This window comes from Plectrocnemia conspersa, unplaced genomic scaffold, assembly GCF_051122295.1.
Source record: "Plectrocnemia conspersa isolate PC_06_02 unplaced genomic scaffold, ASM5112229v1 ptg000007l, whole genome shotgun sequence".
NCBI classification, from domain to species: domain Eukaryota; kingdom Metazoa; phylum Arthropoda; class Insecta; order Trichoptera; family Polycentropodidae; genus Plectrocnemia; species Plectrocnemia conspersa.
The window spans coordinates 1716521-1741777 of record NW_028277171.1 but is presented as its reverse complement, the minus strand read 5'-3'; the positions used below and the strand labels follow the sequence as shown (position 1 = coordinate 1741777).

General features: G+C 31.2%; 2 protein-coding genes across 5 annotated transcripts in view; one reads left to right on the top strand and one right to left on the bottom strand.

Moving 5' to 3' along the window:
* Positions 1-24315, bottom strand: part of LOC148233622 (uncharacterized) — a 168660-nt gene extending 144345 nt beyond the window's left edge. For all 3 annotated transcript variants that reach the window (XM_088188729.1, XM_088188730.1, XM_088188731.1), the window contains exon 1: positions 24191-24315. In XM_088188729.1, the coding sequence (XP_088044855.1) occupies positions 24191-24200 (10 nt within the window). In that variant the 5' untranslated portion in view covers positions 24201-24315. The remainder of the gene's footprint in view (positions 1-24190) is intronic.
* galene (potassium two pore domain channel subfamily K member galene) overlaps positions 1-25257 on the top strand; it is a 252063-nt gene that overhangs the window by 177021 nt on the left and 49785 nt on the right. The gene's annotated exons all lie outside the window — the stretch shown is intronic.

Below are 25257 nucleotides of genomic sequence, written 5' to 3'. Positions count from 1 at the left end.
GAGAATTCTCATTTCTTTTGCAATTTTGAATTTTTTCACAAAATTCGCAAGTATGTATCAAACATTCAACAATATATAATAGTACAGCATAAAGATTTTAAATTATTGAACAATTTTTTTTCGGTCTTTTTTTATTAGCAATTAATAAAAAAAATGTCTATACCGGAAGTACCGGTAATGCTAGTATTGACTGTTTTTCTCTTGGTAATACCGGTATTATTGCAATTAGAATTTTTTAAGAAAATATTATAAATTCCTCAAAAATATGTCAAACAGGGAGAAATTTTCTGATTTCGCTAGAAATTTAATAAAGCATTTTCTTATTATAAAAAATTAAATTTGTACGAAATTAAAAGGTTTACAACCACTGCTTTTTATACCGCTGCATAAATAAAATCGGGTTCATGCCTATTATGCATACTTCTTAGAAGGTTTTAATTGGGGTCTGGGAATGACAAGATATTATTCACAAATTTTTAACACTCGGACTCGCATTATTTTTGCATAAGTAATCAAAAAGACACTTAGTCAAGAAACATTTCTGAATGTGTTTGTGCTAAGTGTTTGAAAATATGCATATTTTCAGTTACTCTACCGGCCGGCGCCTTTATCTTTGCTTTGGTGATCTAAGAATACCCTCCGATAAGAATAAATTATGCATGGGAATCAGCATAATATAAAACTATTTCTTGCGATAATCTAAAAAGCTTTTTTATATATTGTTTTTGTAAAGTAGCAACCGCTATAATTGACAATTGTCTCATAATTCTTATTCAAAGCAGAAGAGGGCCTTGAATTTTTGTTGAAACAAATGGAACATATAAATTCTGAGTTATTTTAACGTGCAAAATTATATAATCGAAGAAACCAGACATTGATTTCATTAATTAAATATTTGCAAAATCCAGAATCTTTTACCAGTCAAAAAATAATATGTATAATAAGCGGAAATATGTAAAATGGGGAAATAAAGAATTTGCAGATTATTAATGGCTCGACGAATTCTAAGGACCCTCGCGACTCCATTAAATCATTAGAATCCTGTGAAGAAATTTATAATTTATCATTGGCGCAATAATTAGAGAAATAAATTTATTTCAGCCTTACAGAGAGTAGTGTAAGAAAACCAACATCTTACTGATTAATGGAGAAAGAATTTAAAATATTTGAATCGACAGGCAAGAGAACATATTTCATACCGAGAGGAAGTTTACCACAGTCGAGTTTTTTTGGCAAAAAAAGAACGATGATGTTTCATTATACTTAAAATGGCATGTGTTTTTTAAAAAGTTATTTTTAGATAGAATAATCAAATAAATAAATAAATAATCAATCAGTATCTAGAACTACATGATCATACAGTCGTATTATGCACGGAGCATTCCTACTCCTTTTGCTGTTTCCTAACTTTTATTTAAAGAATAGTATGTAATAATGTATCTGCAATACATTTCTATGAATTTTGCGACCCCAAAAAGAAGTTGAAAGACGCTAGATGTATTTAATACAACAATTAAATACTAGATCTTATTTATTTATAATCAGCAAGTAAATTTATTTATTATCCTTTTTTGCTGTAAAATATTTTTGTACCGTGTTATTTAACACGTTATGAGTAAAACCCCAAGTTCGTATAACGTAATTAAATTGCTTTAGGTGGAAGCACATTTTGTATAAAACTTAAGACTACAGAAGTGGCCCGTAATGGACGACGGCACCGCAAAAGCGTGATGTAATTTTGGTCTTTAATGCAATAAATTAGGTGCATTCGGGGTCTAGCGCCGGAGACAAAGTACGTTGATTAGGTACGTGCCGAGTTGATATTGTGTAGAAAAGTTTAAAAATATTCAAAGAAGCTATTTAACACACTATAAAGAACGTTAAAGTGTCATTAGATACCCGTTTTCGGCGGAAAACGAATCGAATTGCCCCTCCGTTAGATTAAAGAGTCAGATAGAGGGCGAATCTGCCAGTATACTTTTTGCTACGGTCCTTTGGAATCGTTTAATTTTCAATACGACTCCGACCGAAAACAAATTCCCGAGATGAAAGGATTATCCGTGTCAAAGGGCCGCTGAAAACCCACTCTATCGTAACGTCGACCACATCACTCGATTACTAAATAATTGACGCATACGAAGTGCACGACCCATCGCTAGCCGATCGATTAAGGTTCTATATCTAGGATTCAAGTAAGCGTTTCAGACATTTTAATTACATTAATCGACTTACAAAAACATTTATGTTTACATAAAATTTTATTTACAAAAAATATTAATACCAGGAATGTCTTAGGCTATTCATTATGTTACATTGACAGATTCCAAGAACACATATAAAAAAAAATTGAACGCGCGAGTCCCTAATGTAATATCCGTTGACATTTCATTTTCCGCATATGTTATGCGCAGCGTCAAGTCAGAGTTTGATTCGAATAGAGTCTGTTGAGTGATTCGATTGAATCAGTACAAATTAGTGCAAGTCGAATCTCCGGCGAGTCCGTACGTGATTGCCGCGAGGCAGGATAAACAGAAAAAGCAAAGAGAGGGATGCCAATCTCTATGCGGCAGATGTTGAGACGCCGAAAGGAAATTGCAGGGACGGAGACAGCACCGAACGGAGCAATTGGATTAGGGTGCATTCGGCGGTATTCGGAGACGCCTAATTGCATTTAGCGAAAGCGGGCGACTTATCGATTATCTATTTTGCGCAGCAGCCGGCCTAGAAAAACAAATTTGCGGGAACGCCTAATGAAATTTTCGGCGTTCTTCCGACGGAGACAATTTTTCTCGGCGTTAAAGCAAAACTTTCTCCGGCATTCCGCGAGAATTTAAGTGGGCTCGGAATGAAATTAAACGCGAGTTTATCCTAAGTAGAAAACCCTTTCCCAGTGAAATTAACAAGACTGGTAAACGTTTGCAATGAAGGATAAGCTGCTGGCAGCTTATTTTTATAAATAAATGTTGAAGTTCTGTAAGTAACATTTGAGAAAAAAATGAGTTGGGTGTAAAGAGAAAAATATTTAGAGCAACTGAAGATAATCATAAACGTTCATGAACGTAGAGCATTGTTTTTGTTAAAAAAATATACCATAATTTAGAGGCTTTCTTCTTTTAAATGTAACATATTATTTAAAATATTATAAACTTATGGCATTTTAATTTTTTGCCTAATTATTTAAGTGTAAAAACATTGACAAAGAAGTTGTATCAATAAAAACGACACGATCGGTTTAACAAATGCGCATTCTTCAGCCGCTGAGAGTACGTATGTTTATAATTTAAATTCCGACACAATTTTACATAAATTACAAGAAAAAAAGATCATAAGAGCCTGCCATTTTTCTGCAGATATTTATACATTTTAGATACTCTAAGAGCTGATATAACTTCACCTTTTAATTTCAAGGTATGGAGATTTTATATGCCCATAGCTAAAGATTGCGATGAGACGTCAAGGATGCTCAGTTTTAGCGCATCTCTTATAAAAATCATTAAAAAGTCTACAATTTTTTTATAGTAGCGGCAAAAAAATAACTAAAATATCCGAGGCTTGCCTAAAAAGGTACAGCGCCAAATCAAAAAAAAAAACAAATAATGGCTACACGCATGGCGTCTACTTGATTAGTCGTTTAAAACAAGTACATCGCCCTTACAGGTCAGCAATGACATGTTGACCTTATTTATAATTTTTCTCACTATGTCTCTTTGGGATATATCTATAAATTTTAGTTTCTGTCCCTCCATAAAATTTTATCTCTTTTGTGACTAGATAAAATTTGAGTACCTTTTTTAGAGAGACGGCACTTCAGATTTTTCCAGGGAAAGTAAAATTTGTGTCAGTGGTATTTTATTTAATATTTATATGTAAACAAGGCTCATACTATTTTATTAAATGACATTTTCTGGCCAAATTCAAGGTGATTAGAATTCACGTGAAAAGCAATAAAATCGCGCTGTCGCCGTCGCAGTGGAAACGCTTAGTTATTAAGACTTTTATGACAATATTACGACTTACAATAAGTGAGAATCAAATAAAGCATAACTAAACCGAATATGAGAGCGTAAAAATTCAATATTAAGGTATTTTTAAGTAAGTTTTTTCCGTTAAATGAGTTTCAGAAACCAATAAAACGTCTATTTTGTGTTGTATGAGAAAAAAAATTCTTGTGTGTGTTGCAATAAACCGTTAGCGTTCCAATTGACAATGTGTAGTTAAAAATTATAATGCCTTGCAATAAATGTGAATCGAATAAAGCATATCTAAGCCAAATTTTAAGTAATAGGTGAGCACAAAAACAATTATCTTTTCTTGGAAGTCAAAAAACTACATATGGAAAAGTCAAAATCGTATAATTTTATTGGTACCTGCTAAATAAATTAGATTTTTACTGTTAAAAATATATATTTACCGGTGAAAATGTATTTTGATTTAATTTCACTGAAATGAAATATTTAAAAAAAATGTTTTCAGGATAGATTCGAGACTATTTTTTTGTGGGTTAACCCGAGAATTTTTGGTTTCGAATTAGAGACGTCATTTCTACTTTTTCCAGGAGGGGGGCAAAAGTTGGCTAATTATTAATCGTTTTTTTAACACTTAACAGACGGGCAGTTTTGCGAGAATTTTGCGAAGCAAAGAGATATAACAAAAAAAAAAAATTTTTTGAGTTAAAAAATAACAAAAACATAATAAACGTTCTGAATTGTATTGGTACTTATGTTAGAATTATTTTATCAGTAGTTATTAATCTGTGGGTCGCATAAGATTAAAGTTAAAATCGTGAAATTTGTATTACTTCCAGTTAAAAAAAATATATAATTTTAAATTTATTTTAAAGGATAACTCGAAAATTTTTGATTTAGAATCAGGTATGACATTTCAGTTATTTTAAAAATTAATATTTCAATAATATTTATATTATTTAATTAAATTACATGCATTTTTCTGGCCAAATTAAAGTGGAGGCAAATGCTATTTTATTACTTACGGCCTTCAAACCGATTTATTGGTCCCAAATATGAGATTTACCGCTAATATTTGGACCTACGCATACCAGCGGTTGGGAGTCACTGAAATAGGTCATTGATATATTAATATAATGCATGAGATACTGTAATCAAAACATATAACTAGTATCGATATTTTTCCGCTGTCAACAGTATCAAAGTTTAACGGTCGTGTGAATATTTATTTATTTATTAAAATTATAACCATCGTGACCTGACAGGTAAACCCAATGCGTCATGATTGTCAAAAGTATATCGCCGCGTGAATCGATCGTTAATTGTCAAAAATAAAGAAATTAAATTTGTTTTTTTAATTTTAATAATAAGAAAGTCATCATCATCATTTTATCAAAATCTGTATCGCTTAAATTTGTATAACATTTATTGATGATTCTAAACATAAATTTATTTTTTATTTTATTGGTAAACGATCCATAGTTTGACGTTTACTGATTTTACTATTTTGAATAAAAAAACGGTAATTATTAAACTGTATTTTAAATTTAATGTTGAAACGTTGACTAATTAATAAGTTAGGATGGTTTAAAAAAATAAGTTTAAGTTTTAATTTTCGCAAATATGATCTGCCACACGGCTGCATTTTTAGGAATAATGCTCGGTATGCAATGTGTTAATTCTGGTAATTTAATAATAACTGAAATGACGTCTCTGATCAAAAAGTATGCAATATTTTTAATTAATTAAGACTTTTTATTTTGATGCCCTCACTGATCAGTAATTCGCTTATTAAGCAATGCTATTGATCACTACAAATATTGATTATGTCAACACTAATAATTCAGTTAATTATTAAAATTTTTAGATTATTATAAATGCAGTGAACAAGCAGCTTCGTGTATGCAGTGGCTAAGGAAGTGTATAAGAAATATTATATAAACCACTTTTAATAAGCAGTTGTATTTGGTGAAAATTCATTTACTATTTAGGATATTATATTTAAATGGCGAAAATATTAAATTAAATAAAAACGTATACATCTATACCAGAAACTTGGTCAATAAAATACATTTGGGTTTTAATTGAAACAATCAAAATTTCAAGATGGACTATTTCGTTAATCCATTATATCTCAAGATTTTCGAGAGATAAATCCTGTGAAAGATCCTCTTTATACCTCAAGAGGATAATGTGAAATAATGAATATGCATGAGGATGTCCATCTATTGACATTTTACCGAGCTTAAAAGCTCACAATGACATAACCGACTGCTTAAGACACTTTCAAAGTGCCAACCGAGTTGATCGGACGGTTCATAAACCGCAAAGAAGATCAGATGCTGCTCTAGCGAGTAGTAGGATGAAGCTTGCGACTGTATCTCATATTGCTGATGGAGATTTAAATTGTCACTCCTTAGTAAGTAATGCATTTAACGAAAGCTAGCGACTTATCGATTGTCCATTTTGCGCAGCAGCCGGCCCGGAAAAACAAGCGGGCGGCAGATTTGCGGGAGCGCCTCCGACGCCTAATGAAATTTCCGAAGACACTTTTTGCGTTAGAGCTTTAAAGCAAAATTGGTCACATTCCGCAAATATTGAAGCGGGCTCGGAATAAAATTAAACGCGATTCGATCTGGATTGATGGTGCGGCAGGATTTGCCAGAAGGAACGTTTGTCAGCGTTGACGAAACGACGGACGTCGGTCTTGCGGGATTCGCTTTTAACCGCGTTTTTAACCCGTCTTCTCGGATATAAATTATCAACAAACTTCTCCGACTTCACACTGCCTACGCCACGGAAGCGAAGCGGTTTGGAAGGATTGTCCCGTTATTGTTTGTCAACTGCTACATTCGTTCGCACCTCCTACTTTATCCTACACACACATTTGTCTTTGTACGTATACGATTGTACTTGTACAACTTTAAGCTTGGGTTTTATCATTTGACTGTCGCGAGCATGCGACTAAAGCGTTATAAATATTCCAGCTGGTGTGTGCTGCAGAATATTAATATTATTTGTGTGGCGTGTTTAATAAAATTGGTTAATCAGCTAAAAAATATAGTAATGAGAATGTGAGAAACGGCAGCAATGACTAAAAATATTAAGTAACTTATCGAGCTTTTTTATAAGTGTTTTTTGAATTTTATAAAATATGCATAGCTTAATAGCAAAATCATCAAAAGGAAAAAGCTTGATTTGTTATTATATAATTTTTAATAAGGGACGTGATTTTAGCTTTTTCAAATCCCCAGAATTAAGATCAGCAGCGATTGAATTAATTCACCAAAATTGATCGAGCCTTATAAATACGAATTTATTGTAAATAAAATAACTAATAATGTTTTGAACGAAGTTTGTTTTGTGTGGATTTGCATATAAATCAAATATCTTAGAATAAATTAACCGCGATTGAATTATTGAATTAATTAAAATAAAATCTTTGCCTATTTTTCGTGATACATGCTAAGCGATATTAAAGTGTTACAGATTTTGTTTCGTCCAACGAACAATTTCTGCGAATTTCGGTCATATTAGATACAACCGATAAACCTCCTATTTACAATTTTTTTATTGAAGGCGTAAAAGCATTTTTTATTGTCCTCTTTTTGAGATTCTTGTATCGATTTTATTATTTAGAAACATATTCATCATGTTTTTGTTGTAAATTTTCCCTTTTTCTGATTTTTTATTTGTCTACTCATTTTTAGCTTCTTGATTTTTTTAATACGACGATGACTATTATTGTATTTTATCTGATTCATGTTTTTTTAATTTTCTACGATCGTTCATTGGTTCTAATATTTCATCAGTCATACATTGTTGCTTTTTAACATGGCTCGTTAATCGTTAGGAACTTCTTTCCCACTTGATTTATAATCATTCTCATATTTTCTTACTGTTTTAATTTCTCTATTCAATTATAATTAAATCAAAAGCTGCATATTATGCATTGAAAGTGTTTTTAAATCTATTCAAATCATTTATACTATTAAAAATGTGATTTTTGCTTTTTAAAAATTCATTAATTCTATTGCCTAGAATTGTATACAACTGGTAAAACATATATAGGGTGATTCCCCCGTTTGGGGAGGTATATGTAGTCGTAATAATTCGAAATTGAAATATTGCGCTAAGAAAGACGACAAATGCTCATTGGTTTGTCCGAAACTCAAATATACATAAAGATTTAAAAATAGACACTTTACGCAATTATTTCGTTAAACTTAAAGTTTATTACCATGACAGAAATAAAAATCATTCTAACCCATTAGTTAAAGAAGCAAAAAGTTTTTTTTTTTCTTACTTTTTTTTTTGCCCTAAAAAAGAAATAAATAAAAGTAAGAACTAATTAATAGATACCCAGGTAAATGGTTTTGACCAGGAACTGGAAAAAATAAATATTAGACACTGTATATAGAGTGACAATTTTTAAGCAATCAAGAAATATTTCATTTTAAATTTTTATATTATTATTTAAAGTCAACTCTATATAGAAACGGTATTAATAAACTTATTTCGGATCTCGTTGAAAGAGCCATAGAATATGAGCGTGATAAATTTAACGAATAAAACTTTTTTTGAAAATGTCTGACCTTGTTTGATTTTTAATATACAAAACCACACGAACTTTTTTCGATACCTGATAGTAGAAGTTTTCTCATTTTGAATTCGAGCCCTATGTGCCACGCCTTATCAAAGGCTAGATTGACATCTATAAAAGGTGAATTGATACACTTTTTAAAACGATGTATGCCAATTAAATATTATTATAAATTTCAATAATTTATAACATAGCAAAAAATAATTTAGTAATCAAAAATATTATTTTTCTTAAATTACTTGATTTTTTTTAAATAAATCTGAGTAAGATATGTAATATATAAAGTAATAAAATAATGGTTTTGTATAATATAACATCAACTTTGCAGCACTGTCTTAGTACGCTTATTATTAATTACCTGATACATATATTTTATTAACAATTAATTAAATTTATTTTGAAAGTATCTAAGCACAGAATAAGCAATTTATTTGTGTAACTTAAAAATATATGCTTTTTTAGAATCAATCTCAGTAAATCATTAAGTTTATTGATCAAAGGACACTGTTGTCCTATGAAATATTTTATTAAATAATTTTTCAATAATACAAACTATGATCAACAGGATTAATAAGCATACATCCAGGAAGATACGAAGGCAAAGTTTGAGGGCAAACTCGAAGGCGGATGCAGGGTGCGATTGATTCAAAGGACGAAAGTTTCCGCGGATTGCAGCGGCGGCACAGTCTGACTCAACAATGCCAGAACTTATTATATAAAGAGGAACAAAGAAGCCAATGCGGCTTTGTTCGGTTTACAACAATCGGGCGAACCAGAGCTCGACCCCACAAAGAACCTTTTAATGGACTTTGAAAATCGCTCTCGCGCGATACTCGTAATTAGCTCGATTCGATCAAACTTTACAGCTCAGACCTGTTGACGATTAATGGAATTAATAATTTTTAGACCATAGCAACAAAGTACGAACTCCATAATAACCCGATTAGTGTGAGATAATGGCCTATTTCGAATTTTGACTTTGACTCGTCGTATCGTAATCTTTTGTTAATCGGCTCTTTAATCCGAGAGTTTTTAATGAAATTTTCCCGTGAAAATGATGGAGAGCTAGAGCGAAAATGCGGTGAATGGGATAAACATTATTCGCGGACCCTCGAAGCTTAATAGTTTCCGAAGAAGCAATAAAGGGAACCCTCGTTAAAGTGACCTTTTTCGTAACCTTGGCCTTTGTGCGATATTGCTCATGCAAAAGTAAAGGGATAAATTTTAAAGATAGCCAGACAAACTAGCGATTTAGAAAATCTGTCCACCGTATTTAGGAGAGCCGTTTTAGTTTCAGAGACTGATTATTATTAAAGCTCTAGGATTAAGGTGCTTTCTAATCGCTATATATGTTACAAAAAAAATATATATTATATATATATAACATAGATAAAGGTGTGAATTTATACTATATACTATAAAAGCTTAAATTTGTAAGAGATAAAATATTTATTTATTTATTTTGAAAAAGCTTTAATTAATTTATAACTGAAAAACTCAATTTATCACCGAAAATAATATTCATAATAAATTCTCAACCTCTTATAATAATGGTACAAAGTCTATAAATATATTAATTTTATTTTATTACATTTCAATACTATTTATAATATATTATATATATTATATAGGCGTTTCTCATTATTGAACAAATAATATTTTAATTCAAGAGAACTACATGTGATAAAACCACCTTCGGTTAGTGTCACTTTTCCCAGAACGAATTAATGTTAAACGAGAATCGATTTTATATCATTTAGGAAGCACCAGTAATTGCATGCACGTTTTCCATTCGTCGATCGTGAAACGCTTTCTAATCCCTTGGGTAAATATTGAACTTCTAACACGCTAGCAATTAAAATATTATTAATTCTCTCAGGAATAGATTATATTTTTTATACACGTACGATTTATATCCAAGAAAAGAATTGCGATTCGGATAAGCCTTTTTTCCCTAGACCCTTTAAATGCCATTTAGATTGATTTAGAGCTCTTGCGATATCATAAATTTTAACGCCTTACAAAAAACCATATGTTTGAAACGCATGTTTTACGCTGCTGTAAAACAATTAATTTAATCGCAATAAATCATATTCAAGCCATTGATGATGAATTATAATATAAAAAGTACGTAAATAATATATGCAGTTTATATGCAAAAGTCCCTATTCGAATTCGAAAAAACTGTATTACTTGTTTTATATTCGTGATCATGGTAGGTGCATTACTGCCGAAATATAACAGAAAACTCCGCCTGAGGAGCCCTCCTCAAATGCTATATACACTGCAGATCGTGCTTCAGGAGATCAAATGTAAATCCCTCTGATGATGTTCTGAGAACTGAAACTACTGATTAATGAGTAAAAAATTAATATGTCACTGAAACATATTTAAATCGCATGTAAACTATTTTTTCGGTCTCTAGAACGGGCGTAAGAGTCGCGATATTTGTGAATAAATAAATAAATAAATAAAACACACGTGCATAAACATTAATACAACTAACCTATAAACCGCCGCGATGCAAATTAAACATAAAAACAGGATTGGGGATTCGGCTATTATAACCGGAGATTTTAACGGCAGACACGTGCATTGGAATTGATCCGGAACCACGCATTTTAATTACTTACATAACACGGATACGATTTTAAGCTAATATTTTGATGATTTTAGTAATATTTTTTTAATTTTATTTTTAAACTGGTAGTGCTTACCAACCGCAACCGATGGTTAAGGGCAATGCATTTACTTTCCTGTGTTTTTACATTGGTGAGGTGATCCATAAAGTTGTCTTTGATTATAAAAATGCTGGTTGGAAGGGTTTCAAGAGTATTGTCGAGTCTTATAAAGTGGTTGGGCGCTCAAAGGACACTATAACTATCTACAAGGATATTAATTATATAATAAACATAAACGAACAAGCTAAAATATCATCAGTATGCGTGAAAATTTACATAATTATATCTAATTACTTCATCAAAATTAAAAGTAAAGGGAGAAAACAGTGGAAAAATATAAATCTCCGCAATTAAAAACTTTAATAAACAAATTGACTCATGATATTATAGATAAAAATATTGTCGCGTGGGCTTGAAAGCCTAAAATCTACAGATAATTCATTCAGCCCGCGCTGAAGTTGGCTTTAGCCGCTCCCTCGGTATGCTTGTCTGTAGCCGATTTTTAAAACGATTTCGTTTTATAATTACATAAATTAAAAAATCGAATTAATGCTAAAAATATTTATAATTCCAAGGCATGCGCCGCATCTACCGCATGTATGGACCGTACGCTACTGATCAATCGGTAAAATTTTCTCGAATATGATTTTACTGAAACGCCAGTAAAAATATTTAATTTACATATACATATGTATGTATATAAAGTCGCAATATATTTTTTTTAATTTAAGGGCGTCAGTCTTACACACAATTAAAAACATACTAATGATAAATGATCTTAACCATAAAAGTTTATTATTCATTATATTTTATATTTCATTTCATCATTATTTTTTGAAAATTATAACATTAATATTTTGTATATTTTTTTTAAAACATAAATTTTATTTATACAATGAATTATAGAATATGTATTAGGTAAGCACTTGTAAAAAAATGTGGAAAAATCTTCTTATAAAAAAATATGAAGTTGAAAATATATAGTTAGCTCCGAAAATAGTTTCTGCATAAAACGAGCAATGTGCAATCGATCATGCCGGTAAAAGGAATGAGTGATAAAGCACGATCTCATGAAAGCTATGACGTTACGTCTGTAACATAGTGAATCCGGGTCGAATACAAAGTGAAGTAAAGTGCAATCCTAAAACGGAATTTATCGGTTTATTGGCGGCACATAACCAACTTTTATTAGTCGGAAAGCACCTCGTCGACTTTACAAAAACCGTGACATTTCCGCGAGAGCGCTTTGCAAACAAGAACACTATTCGCCTCTCCCTCTCTGGACCGAAAGTTTTCCGCGAGGAATCGACGACAATAATCCCATCGGAGTCCGCGGGAAATTGTCGCACAAAGGGAACTTTTCGGAATGTTCGAACAGACCTTCGAATTAAACCCATCAAAGATGGAGGGGTATGCGGAATTTTTGCCCACCGTGTGCGCTGCACTCTTGTCGCCGGAATTCAGTTAAATTTGCATAGGTTTAACCCGAAGTAACTTACGAAACGTGGCTTTTGCGGCGAACTTGCAGACAGAAAAGAGGACATACGAAAATGTATGCAAATCCAGCGCACGTATGAATTGTTCGACTGCCTTTCTACAATTTAAACTCTTATTTTAATAACAATTAACTGTTACATGCGGGCGACTCGAATTCAATTCTGCCGACTTACAACTCCATTAATAACGTGCTCTAATCCACCTCTCTAATAAAAATACCTTGATAATCTAGTAAGGGTATATTTTAACTATCAACTTTTAAATTGTTTTCAACGTATATTACGTACCTTACTCATTCGGAATTATGTAAATAAATAAATAAATAAATAAATAAATAAAATATTACATATATTTTAATCAGTTTAATTTTTTCAAATCACCATAAACAAGATAAGTTGCGATTGAATTATGTCAATAAAATACATAATTGTATTTATTTAATATATATATATATATATATATATATATATATATATATATATATATATATATATATATATATATATATATATATATATATATATATTAGCTAATAATGTTTGGAACGTATTTGATACGCATGAAGAGATCTGATCCGTATCGGTATTTAATTTGTGCAGTTGATATAAATTAAATTTTTAAAAATAAATTTATCGTGATTAATTATTAAACTGTTTGAAATAAAATCTGTGTGTCTTGAAACAACAAATTTGTGACGCGTACCTGTTTTTGAGATAAGCGTAAAACGATAATAAAGAATGGCCTTTTCAACAGTTTATTTCTGTGAATTTCGGTCAAAGTATACACCCTGATAAATTCTATTTAAAAATATTTTTCAAAGGCTTAAGAGCATTTTTTTGTTAAGAAAAAGCGTCTCATTATTTCGCATTTCTAAATAAAATAAGGAGCAGCACTAAACACTCAGATATATTGAGAGAAAAAACTACTACAAGTTGTTCAAATATCTAAATTGTTTTTTTTTTTAATTTTATTGTAGATAGTATAAGCAAATTTTTGATCAAATATTCGGGTCGTTACATAGTTGAAAATTAGGCAAATATTTCAAATAATTAGAGAACACTATTGTTGAGCTTTTAATCTTAATAAAAAAATAATTAACAATTATTATTACAAATTATTATGCCATAAGATCTTGGAACATTTAATTATTTTGCAGCTGTAATAATAATTTGACTTAATAATTGCATCGTTAACACTGGATTTTTGGCTGGACCTTCAATTAATTAAATTTTAAATATATTCTAATTTTTCCCTGCACCGTTAAATTTTCTTTTTGACATCAGTAGTCCATGGACCACCGGTTGGCAACCAATGTTATAGGGGATACAAATAACTGATGGATCGTAAAAGTAATACGCGTTCCTCATAACAAACAAATTTTCGTTTATGTGAAGAGAGAATTTCAACTTGCTCTTAAAATAGATTTCGAAATCTTTAGTTGAAGTTTCTCTAGCCAGAATCTTTCTAATGTGATCGTAATAATAATATGATATCAGGAAAATGATTCAATATGATACTAAAAGCCAGATGGTTGAGGAAAGCTCAACTCCATAGAGATTCTAAATTACTCTGTAAAGACAATGTATCTAAAAAATTTAAATTATCTATCCACAGATAAAAAATAGAATTTGGAACACTGCCAATTTATTTGATTAATATATAACATGAAAAGCATAGGGTTGGAACACTGAAGAACCCGCAAAGAAGTGCATTTTTTTTTTTTGACAAAGCGTAACATATACCTACACGTGTATAGGTTACACTGATATAGCTATAAGTTATGCCAAAGTATCCATTCTTATAAAAAATAGAATTAAACACTATAGATATGTGTCAGGGGGGCGGCATTCTAGTCACACTAATGTGACGACGGCAAAGGAGCATGTTCACTGACGGACCTTGACGGGAAGATGACAACCAGCGGTGCTTCGTCCGCTGACGATTCGCATTATTTTCTCAACCATGTAACTATTTTATTCACTCAAAAAATACTATTGCAACGGCTCAATTTTTGTTTAAATGCCACCCTTCACCATTCGTCCGCCAAATATCATTACAATTACAACAAAGAGTATGTTGTAAAAATAATACACCAAGCAATGTTTAGGTAGCGATTTGCATACAAAATTGCACTCGTAATTATAATATAAAACAGAGTCTAAAATTCAGCTTTAAATAAATTTAATTTTTAATATGTATCATAGTCTTTTTTAATTACTTATAAAATTATAACCAAAATATGTTCAAGAATAAAATCTACTGTACCGAAAAATAATCTTTGTTGAATGTAATTGTAATTACTTTAAATTAAAAAATGCTCGGATATGGGTGGTCACGAACACAAATCACTAAGGTAAAAAATTCCCATATTAGAAAATTTCAAGCGAGCCCTATTCGAAGCAAACTTTCGCGTAAGTGGGTGAAACATATTAAGGGCGCAAGTATCACTTTTTATCAAAAATATTGTTATTCCAGACTCGGGGAAATTCGCCACGCCCGCTTGCTTACATAAGTGGCATAAACCGAGCGGTCGGGGAGTTTTTATGTTGCCATTATCGACTTTTGCGAGGTGTAAATCTGCTCTGAAGTGCACCGAGGAAATCCTGACCGCCGCAAAGGTCTTATCGCAGGCTCTATTCGTTGAGAGCCCGCGAACAATGGCAACGAAAATACTTCACGGAGTCGAGAATCGATAGCCTTCCGTCCTGCCGTTGCCGATTTATCGCCGCCCTTAATTAATCACCCCTAACGCAGTGGCACTCTTTCCGCACTCGATATACCGCGTAATTGATAGACAATTCCACAAATTGGGTTCGTTCCTATTATTTACATCCTTCACAAATCGCCTTCTTTGCTTATCTTACTTATCTATAAGCGCAAAGGCTTACCGTAAATAAATAAATTTTAAACCAATTTCTCGCCTTTGCTGTTTGTTCGCAGATAGCGAATTTAAGACGATCGCTTTGGTTATTATGTCATTCAAAGATCGGTATAAAAGATATATTTAATTAATAATAAAATTTAAGTTATTGAACATTAAAAAATGTTATGGCCAATAAAGTTACAAAAAACAAAACCATATAATATAGGTTTCATAAAGTTTAACACGTGACATGTGACACACGAAACAATTTGTTCATAGAAAGAGTCAAACTTTGAAAGTAATTTATTACAGATGTACAAAGCGTTTCGGAAGCAACTAAAAAGTAGCATTTTGGATGTCGAAAAATAAAACCAAGTAACTGCAGTTGAAATTTTAAGCATTATAAATTTTAAAAATTCAAAGAAATAATATTTAGGAAAAATGACCATTAAGTTTTTCTTTTCAATATGCAATTTTAATTGAATTTATAAATTCTCTGTACAAAGTTTTGCCTTTTTTAACTCAAAAGCAAAATAACTTTATTTATATTTAAATTTTCACGCCAATATATCTTTATATATATATTTAAAACAACAAAGTTAAATAATTTCCTTTAACATTAATATTATATTTTGGCAAAAGACGCCAAAATATTTTTGCCTCATAGCTTGCAATTACAAAATTGATACTTAACTACATGTAAAATTCAATAATTTTAAAATAGAGCTTTCCGCGCCTTCCAAGAATTCTAAATTGTTAATATTTACTCAGTCAATACTTAATGCCTGCACTACATTCTCTGGAAGTTGTCCGAACGAAGTTATAATTCAAGTCGGCCGAGACCTACAACTTCGAGTAAACGACCACACTGCCACAAATTTCATATGCCGTCTGGATGGCGGCCGTGAATGACGTCCGGACGGCAGCTTCTCTCACGTACAGCTGGCATATTTGCGCGCGATCAAAAAATGTACCAAATAATCGCAATTTTTAAATTGTCATATTATTAAAATTACGCTACTGATAGTTATAAAAGTTTGTGTTAGCACTCACCAATACAATATCAGTGAAAACTTTTGGTCGTAAATATTCAATTTACGCAAAATCTTTGTCGCCTTTTGCAAAATGCCATAAGGCACAAAAATGATACTTCAGAATACAAACACCACATCTGTAACTATCCTAGAATTTGTCGCCATCGATTCTGAATAAGAATTTGTTATGGTGTGACAATTATATAAACCGATCTAGAAAAATACATCTGGATTTTTTTTAATAAAATTAAGTACCACTAATTATTTTTTAATTATTTAATTTTATATGAAAAAATATAATAACGAAATCTGTTAGAAGAAAATACTTAAAAAATATAAAAAATCCCTTTTGATGCCATAAAATATTCAAAGATGTCAGTAAGAGTCTGTTGAAGTCTCCGATAAGCATGTGGTATTATAACTTGACCTCGTGACCACGATGCAGCGCTCGACATGCGTGTTAACCAAACGCGCATACTGAAATTGAAGCGAGTTACTTGTTCTATCTCAGTTTGCGAAACAACATATCATTATCTCTCTCACTCTCGCCACTTAACATGCGAGAGAGCGAAAGGGGAAGTATCTAACCGCTCGCGCTCAAAAGAGCAGCTCCGACTTTGGTCCTTTTGCCGACAATGTTCGGAAGCGCTCGAAGCTGGCCAAATCGACTGAATTACCCTCACTTTATCTCCCGTTCTCGGTAACCTCGGACAACTTCCGAGAAATTTTAGAGCGGGCAGAACCGAACTCGACCGAAGTAACCCACTATATTCTCCGTCCTTGGCCAACGTTGGCCAAATTCCAGAGAATGTAGTGGAGGCATAATAATCAAGTTTTTGTTTCTACGAGTGCTTGTTTTTAATTTAAGTGCATTGAAATATAGATATTTGCTATTCAATGATTACAACAATTAAAATGTATATAAGAACACAAAATTTCATTGTTGTTTTTTTATTAAAATTATTATTAAAGTAAAGCATTTAAAATTAAAAAATAATCTTATTAACACAGTTTTATTTATCGGGTTTATTAGTTTAAGCTTTCTAATCATAATTAAGTCATAAAAAGACAAATTAAGCTTTTGATAAAGTCTTTTAACTGTCTAAGAAAAAAAATCTATGGTAAAATAGAACACCACCGTATGTAACGTTTTATCAGACTAAATCACAAAGTACCTAGCAAAAATAAGAAAAGACTAAATATCTGTTACTTAGAAAAATATAAAGCATGCATTCGGGTTTGCACTGGAAACGTACGTTCCTAATCTGACAATAGCGATTCATTAAAATAAAAAAACTCAGCACATTTTTGTAATTGATTAAACCAAAAGGGCGTCAAACAATATATCTCATAGTGGGCGGTCTATGGATATAAACACAAAAACACGGGCACCTAGAAATCACTTTTCTCAGATAAATCTGAGACTTTCTTAGATACTTCTACTGACATTCACACATGAATACACACTTCGGAGTTAAAAACATCAGATCTTCAAGAAACTTTGAACTTGGACCACAATCCAGAAGCTTTACTTCATGTGAAATTCATTAAATTCAAAATAAAACTTTCCGTGCCTTCCAAGATTATCTTAAATTGACACCCTATTGTAATTGATCGTCAAACCAAAAAGGCGTTAAACAAAATATCTTACAGAGGGCGGGCTATGGATATGAATACAGAAACGCGGGCAACCATAAGTAACTTCTTCTCAAATACGTTTGAGATTTTCTTAGAGACTTATTTTACTGACATTCACACTTGAACATTCACTTCAAAAATCAAGACATCAAATATTTAAGAGTCATTCAACTTGAACCACAATTCAGAAGCTTAACTACATATAAAATTGATTAATTTTTAAATATAACTTTCTGTGCCTTCCAAGATTATTCTAAATTGTTCACATCTACTCGGTCACTACCAAAGATAAATTTGTTGTTTCTATGAGTAATTATTTTGAATTAAATTGCATCGAATTAAATAAATTTGTTATTTAACAGGAGTATTATTAATATGATTAAAATAAAAAAAATTGCTTAATAACACAAAACTAAATTTTTTTTATTATTAATAATTTTTAAACCATTAAAAATTAAAGAAAATATAATTAGCACAGTTTTATTTATCAAGTTAAAAGTAAAACCACTTTTCTGTTCGCAATTAGAGGGACTAACTAATGATATTAAGTCCTAAAAAATTCAGTTTGTCTGTCTAAAAATTTTAATTCCCATCTGTATTATTGTATAATTATTAACAGGATACGCATAGGTATACTCAATTAATTTTGATCGTATAGAAGACTAGCATATGTAGTTGTTTTTGTTAACGAACTCACTGTTCATTAGTCAAATAAATGATAAAATCGACTACATCATCATCTATAGTCTTTTATCAAAACGAAAGTGTGGCAAAAACAATGAAAGCTACCAAAAATATAGTGATATCTTTAAAACAAGATTGTCTTAAGAAAAAAATATTATGAATTATAATTTAATATTTAAATCGAGTTATTTTATCATAACGCTAAACATATTATATAAACATAGTGAAAAGTGTATCGAAGGTATTATGACACCAATCCTGTTCGTATCAAAGGTGCGCGCTATCTTTGGTATGAAAAACGACCAAACAAGCTTACTGCAATATCCCAAGGTATTGGCTTGCGACACAAGAGAGCTTGGGTTTATATTAATAATCGAATGCGGCCACACGGAAGCCCTTAAAAATAATCAGGGGCCGGATTACAGTTTAACCGGGCCGCGTCGCGATTAAACCCTGTTAAAAAGTGTCGTTATCAAAGTTTGCTAAGACGCCTCGCCGCGAGAAAGCCTTAATTTATGTAAGGCCAAATTAACGCCCGCATAAATGATTCATAATAATTCGCAACGTCGAATTTAACTAAATAAACGAGAGCGGCTTATCGCTTTAAAAAAGCTTTCGGCGCTCTGAAAGCTTTTTCAGACGCGACACATATTAGATTATGTCGGGAGTTAGTGCAGCTCTTTCGATTTCCGAAGCTTTTGCCCTTCTTATTTCACCTATGCGATGCACCTTTCGCAGCCCATTACTCTTCTCCTGCTGCATTTTCAGAAGAGTTTCGTCTTAAAATGTCAATCTACAGCAAATACTTTAGCTATGGGTGTGCACTATTTGCTTTTACACTTCTCCGGTCGGTTGTAACACTCATCGCAACTTTTCAAAATCAACAGAATTCTAACTCAATCGTCTACAAGATTTATACTGTTCAATTTATATATAAAAGTAAACGCTATCTATTTTCATGTCTGTCTGATTTTTATCATATTAGGGCTTGTTTATTTAAAATATATTCGACTTTTGCAGGTAAAGTGTTGATTTCGTTTTGATTTTCCACTATACATCACAAATTTTTAACTATTATATAAATAGTCTGATCCAAAAATGATTATTTGATTCTTAAAGGCTACGATTATAGCTATGACTGAAAATTTAGTTAATTGTGAGTTGGGGCTTTTTGGTCATAAAAAAAATCTAAGACCGTTTTTTTTGACTCGGTGAAGAGTTTTTTATAATTATTTTTAAATTAAATAAATAATAGTATGTTTTTTTTCAAAAATACTAAATTCCTGAGAAAACTGTTCCAAATAGGGTTTATTCGAGTCATCTTTTTTTGTATGAGATTCGGCCAATACCTGATACTGATCAGCTGGTTTGAGAATATATTAAAATAATATTAATAATAATAATACGGCCGTCAAATACTAACTACTGAATAATAATTGTTTAAAAATACATTCATAAAATGTTACTTCGTCCTTTTCAAGTTAAAAATCAGTTGCAAATTTCATTTAGCGTTTGGAAGTAAGAAATGGATATGAATAAATCTTCAAAATTTCTAATTTTAATGTAAATTAATTATTCGTTGTATTTTCTGTTAATTTTGTAATATAATACATTTCCTCCAAATTTTGTCTCTCTATGTATTAAACAATAACCCACTTGTATTTTTTTGACAATAAATTTGTTTTTGTCCATTGTATTATATTGTATTGAAAATGTTTAAAAATTTAAAATTTATTTTGTACATCTACTTAAATAATTATTGTATGATTCTCAAATGTAAAAGAAATTTTATGATCTATTTCTGGTTATTTTACCATAAATACTTTATTTATAAACAATGAAATTGGACTTTTTTGCATAATTTTAAACAAATATTTACATATATTTTTTTTATTAAAAACCTAAATCATATTAAATATCTTAATTTTAATTAAACGGTGTATTAAGATGAATAAGATAATTTTTCAAACACATGGTTTTGAACTTCCGTCGGAAGTATAATTTTTTTGCAATTGAAAATTGTTAAAAATATGATTGACCTGATTTGCATATTTAATTGCTACCTTTCGGAGGTTAGATAAATTAAACTTTGTACTACAAGAATATGCCACATTTTTGTTACTTTTAATGACTTAATAATTGCAACCATAATTAGAAAATAAATATACACTTCCATGTTAAATGTATATTGATATTAATTGCCGCATGTATGTCGTTATACCTGAACTACACTCTCTGGAAGTTTTCCGAACCGAAGTTACAACTAAAATCGACCGAGACCTACGATTTCGGGTAAGCGACCACACTGTCGCAAATTTCATATGCCGTCCGGACGGCGGCTTCTGTCACGTACAGCTGGCATATTTGCGCGCGATCGAAAAATGTGCCAAATAATCGCAATTTTTAAATTATCATATTATTAAAATTACGCTACTGATAATTATAAAAGTTTGTGTGGAGACTCCCCAACACAATATCAGTGAAAAGTTCTGGTCGTAAACATTCAATTTACGCAAAATCTTTGTCGGCTTTTGCAAAATGCCATAAGGCATATAAATGATACTTCAGAATACGAACACCACATCTGTGACTATCCAAGAATTTGTCGCCATCAATTCTAAATAAGAATTCGTTATGGCGTGACATTTATATAAACCGATCTAGGAAAATACATAAGGATATTCAAAACGATTTTTTTTAACAAAATCAAGTACCACTAATTATTTTTTAATTATTTAATTTTATATGAAAAAAAATATAATAACAATATCTGTTAGAAGAATATACTATTAAAAATGTAATTAATCCCTTTTGGTGCTCTAAAATATTCAAAGATGTTAGTAAGAGTCTGTTGATGTCCCAGATAAGCATGTGGTATTATAACTTGACCACGTGACCACGATGCAGCGCTCGACATGCGTGTTAACTGCGCATACTGAAATTGAACTGAGTTACTCGTTCTATCTCAGTTTTCGAAGCACCATATCATTATCTCTTAACACGCAAGAGAGCGAAAGGGGAAGTATCTTACCGCTCGCGCTCGAAAGAGCAGCTCCGACTTCGGTCCTTTTGCCGACAATGTTCGGAAGCGCTCGAAGCTGAATTACCCCCACTTTACCTCCCGTTCTCTGTAACCTTGAACAACTTCCCAGAGATTTTAGAGCGGGCAGAACCGAACTCGACCGAAGTAACCAACTATATTTTCCGTCCTTGGCCAACCTTGGCCAACTTCCAGGCATTAGTAAAGGTAAAACAGAGAAGAGGACCAAGATTGAATCTCTGTGGTTCGTCAGAATAAGTAAAAACCCATTGGAGCAACGATTCTTATAGCTTACAATAATAAAACAGTATAAAACTCTAATTGAAATTGATGTGTTGGCTGCGAGAAAAAAATGCGGTGCGTATACGTGTTAAAAGCGCAATAAACAATGGATAAATATTTAACTGTTCAAACTCTGATGGTTATGCAAATATTTTAATAAAAAAATAGTCGATATTGAACGAATTTAATTATACCTTTTATACCTTGAAAATAATTTTTTGTAATATCTTTAATACAGGACATTAAAAAGTTCATCTGAGCACGCACCAAATAAAGTTACGGATACTAGCAACATCGATCGAGAAAACTTCCCTCTTCACGATCGAGAACACTTCCCTCTTCACGTAAATCCTAATACAGCTCAACCCGAACATTGGTTATTAGACGCTGAATTATTCAGACGCAGACAAGGCTACGATATAACGCAATAATGACCCAAATTATACATGCCTCAAAAACCGTTGCACAATAATAATAATTAACTGAATAGCTTTGCCTTTTATAAAAATAAACACCATGACACCTAGGTCAAGACAATCTATTATTATTTCGATATTTTTAAATTAAAGTTGCAAAAAAACACAAATTTTCTAAGAAATGTATATCATGTTTTAACTAAGTAATTTTACAAGGCGCACCATGACATCCAGCTCCCTAATTTATGATAATAGCTGAGTACAAATTGCATATTATATTATTATGCACCTCTCACGTGCATTTATTTTCCGGATGCGTTCTTCCATCCGGTGAATCATTCTTTAGAAAAGTTTCTCACATAATTTACATGTCATACTTCCGCCATTATATGTTTTATTTTAGCGTATTACAAAAACAAAGCTTGTTACAGCATCGTGCGTATTTGCTTTTAATTATCCTACGCTTTAATTGCCTTCGATGCAATATATTCATATCGCGTTTTGTTAAATTTCAAACGAAAACAAGCCAGACCTATACGACTTTTATACGTACAGGTGTGCCCAACCGGTGGCCAAATAACAAATATCATTTGTCAAACATCAAAAGACGTATTATTTTACTGTGATTTATGACCTTTGTTTTGCTTATTTTTTCAACTTTATTTATCTTGCCCGCGGGTTATATATAATTTGTATTTAATCTCTGTGGTGAAAAGTATTAATGAAATACTCTTAAAAAAATATATGCGGAAAGTAAAGGGTTCAAATAGTCATAAATTGTTTCGTTATTTATTCGACAGTGTATATCCGACATTGTCAAAGGAAATATATACGAAGAAGTTAATGAAAAACATAGGTTTTTGCCACATGATTTCCGGCTTTGGGTTTCTTCCGGAAAAATGCGGTCTTCCGGTTCGATTATATTCGAACCAGAGAACTTAACGCCAAAGAATACAATGACAATGCTTAATTGATGAATGGCTTTACACGCACGAATGGTGAAAGTAAAGTATATTCATAAACATTAATCTTGATATCGAGTTTATTGATTCAAACCGAAATCATTGTTCCTCTGAATAAAACAATTAAAAATAATTTATATTGTAATCTATCATTATGACAGTATTAAATCGGATTAAAATAGTGTCTTCAATTAAAATTGTTAATTAATTTTAATTAAGCTTTACTCAAAATGTGTTTCTGGCAGTTTAATTAAATAAAAAATAATATATATTTTTTAATAAAAACAATATGCATTACAAAGTGAATATGTAGCAATTATTATTTTTATTTACGTTTGTGTATTTTGATAATATTTATATTTCACTGAAAATTGTTTATAATAAAATATCTAATATAATAAATTTTCTAATAAATATATAAATTAAAAAAAATATTTTTAATAGATTAGATAATTTTTACACATACGATATTTAAGTTAAGATTTACTTGTGTGAAATCAGAGTTACAAGGTTACAAATCCCTACCTTGTCTCATGATGCACGCTGCACACCTAGATATCTATTCCCAGCAACTTCACTGTTTACAATTCACTGACACTTTCGATCTCACCTTCGACACTCTGAGCACTGACACACTTGGCGAGATTCAATTTCGCTTTATACAAATTAGCAGATCGGATTACGATGGAGGGGCTACAAGGTTACTCGTGTGTTTACGCAATAGTGATCGCTCCATTATTTAACCCGATTCGGAAGTTAAACGTGTTCTGGTGCTGCTTTTTCAACGCATCAAAAGTGAAAGTTATGTAACAGTTACACACCCAATGTCTAGGTTCGCAAAATTTAGAACGAACGAGTTAAATCTCGTAATATATGTCACTACTTGCGCGGCTGTCTAAAAGTTGACCGGATGTGAAGTAATATTATGTAAATTCGTATCTGTGGATATATTTCAGATATAGAGCTGAAAATTAAAATGTTGTTTTTTAAATAGAATTTACATATATTTCCATAATTATATATTCATCTCGATAATTGAGAATAAATTTACGACGCATCGATCGGTCTTCGCAAACAATGTTATATTCTTTTACTTTTATATAAAATTAAACTTTCGAACACTTAAAATCTTGGAAGGGTAATTTATTTTACATCGAATACTTTTCGTTGTTTTCAATCTATGCTATCGATTTTGATGACTCGGTACTTTTGACCGCCTCGAATAATTTATCTCGTCTTATACGTTTACTTAATAAATGTCGAAATATATAAGATACATTTCAACTAGCGCAACCTAACATTAAATAATTAAATTCAATAATCCGTATTGAATATAATTATATTCTATTAATTACATCTTATTTAGAAGAGAAACGACATAAAAATATAGAGATCAGAAAAAATAAATACATTGAAAGTATAGAAGCGACTGTGAACTCAACACTTAAAAAATTAAAAGCATTTAATTCGTTCTGATGAAAAATATGTTAATATAATTGAACAAACCTGAAAAATACTAGCAACTAAATTACATTATTTAGTAAATATAGTACTTTCAGAAGTAGAAATATCTTGTAATTTGAAGATTGCCA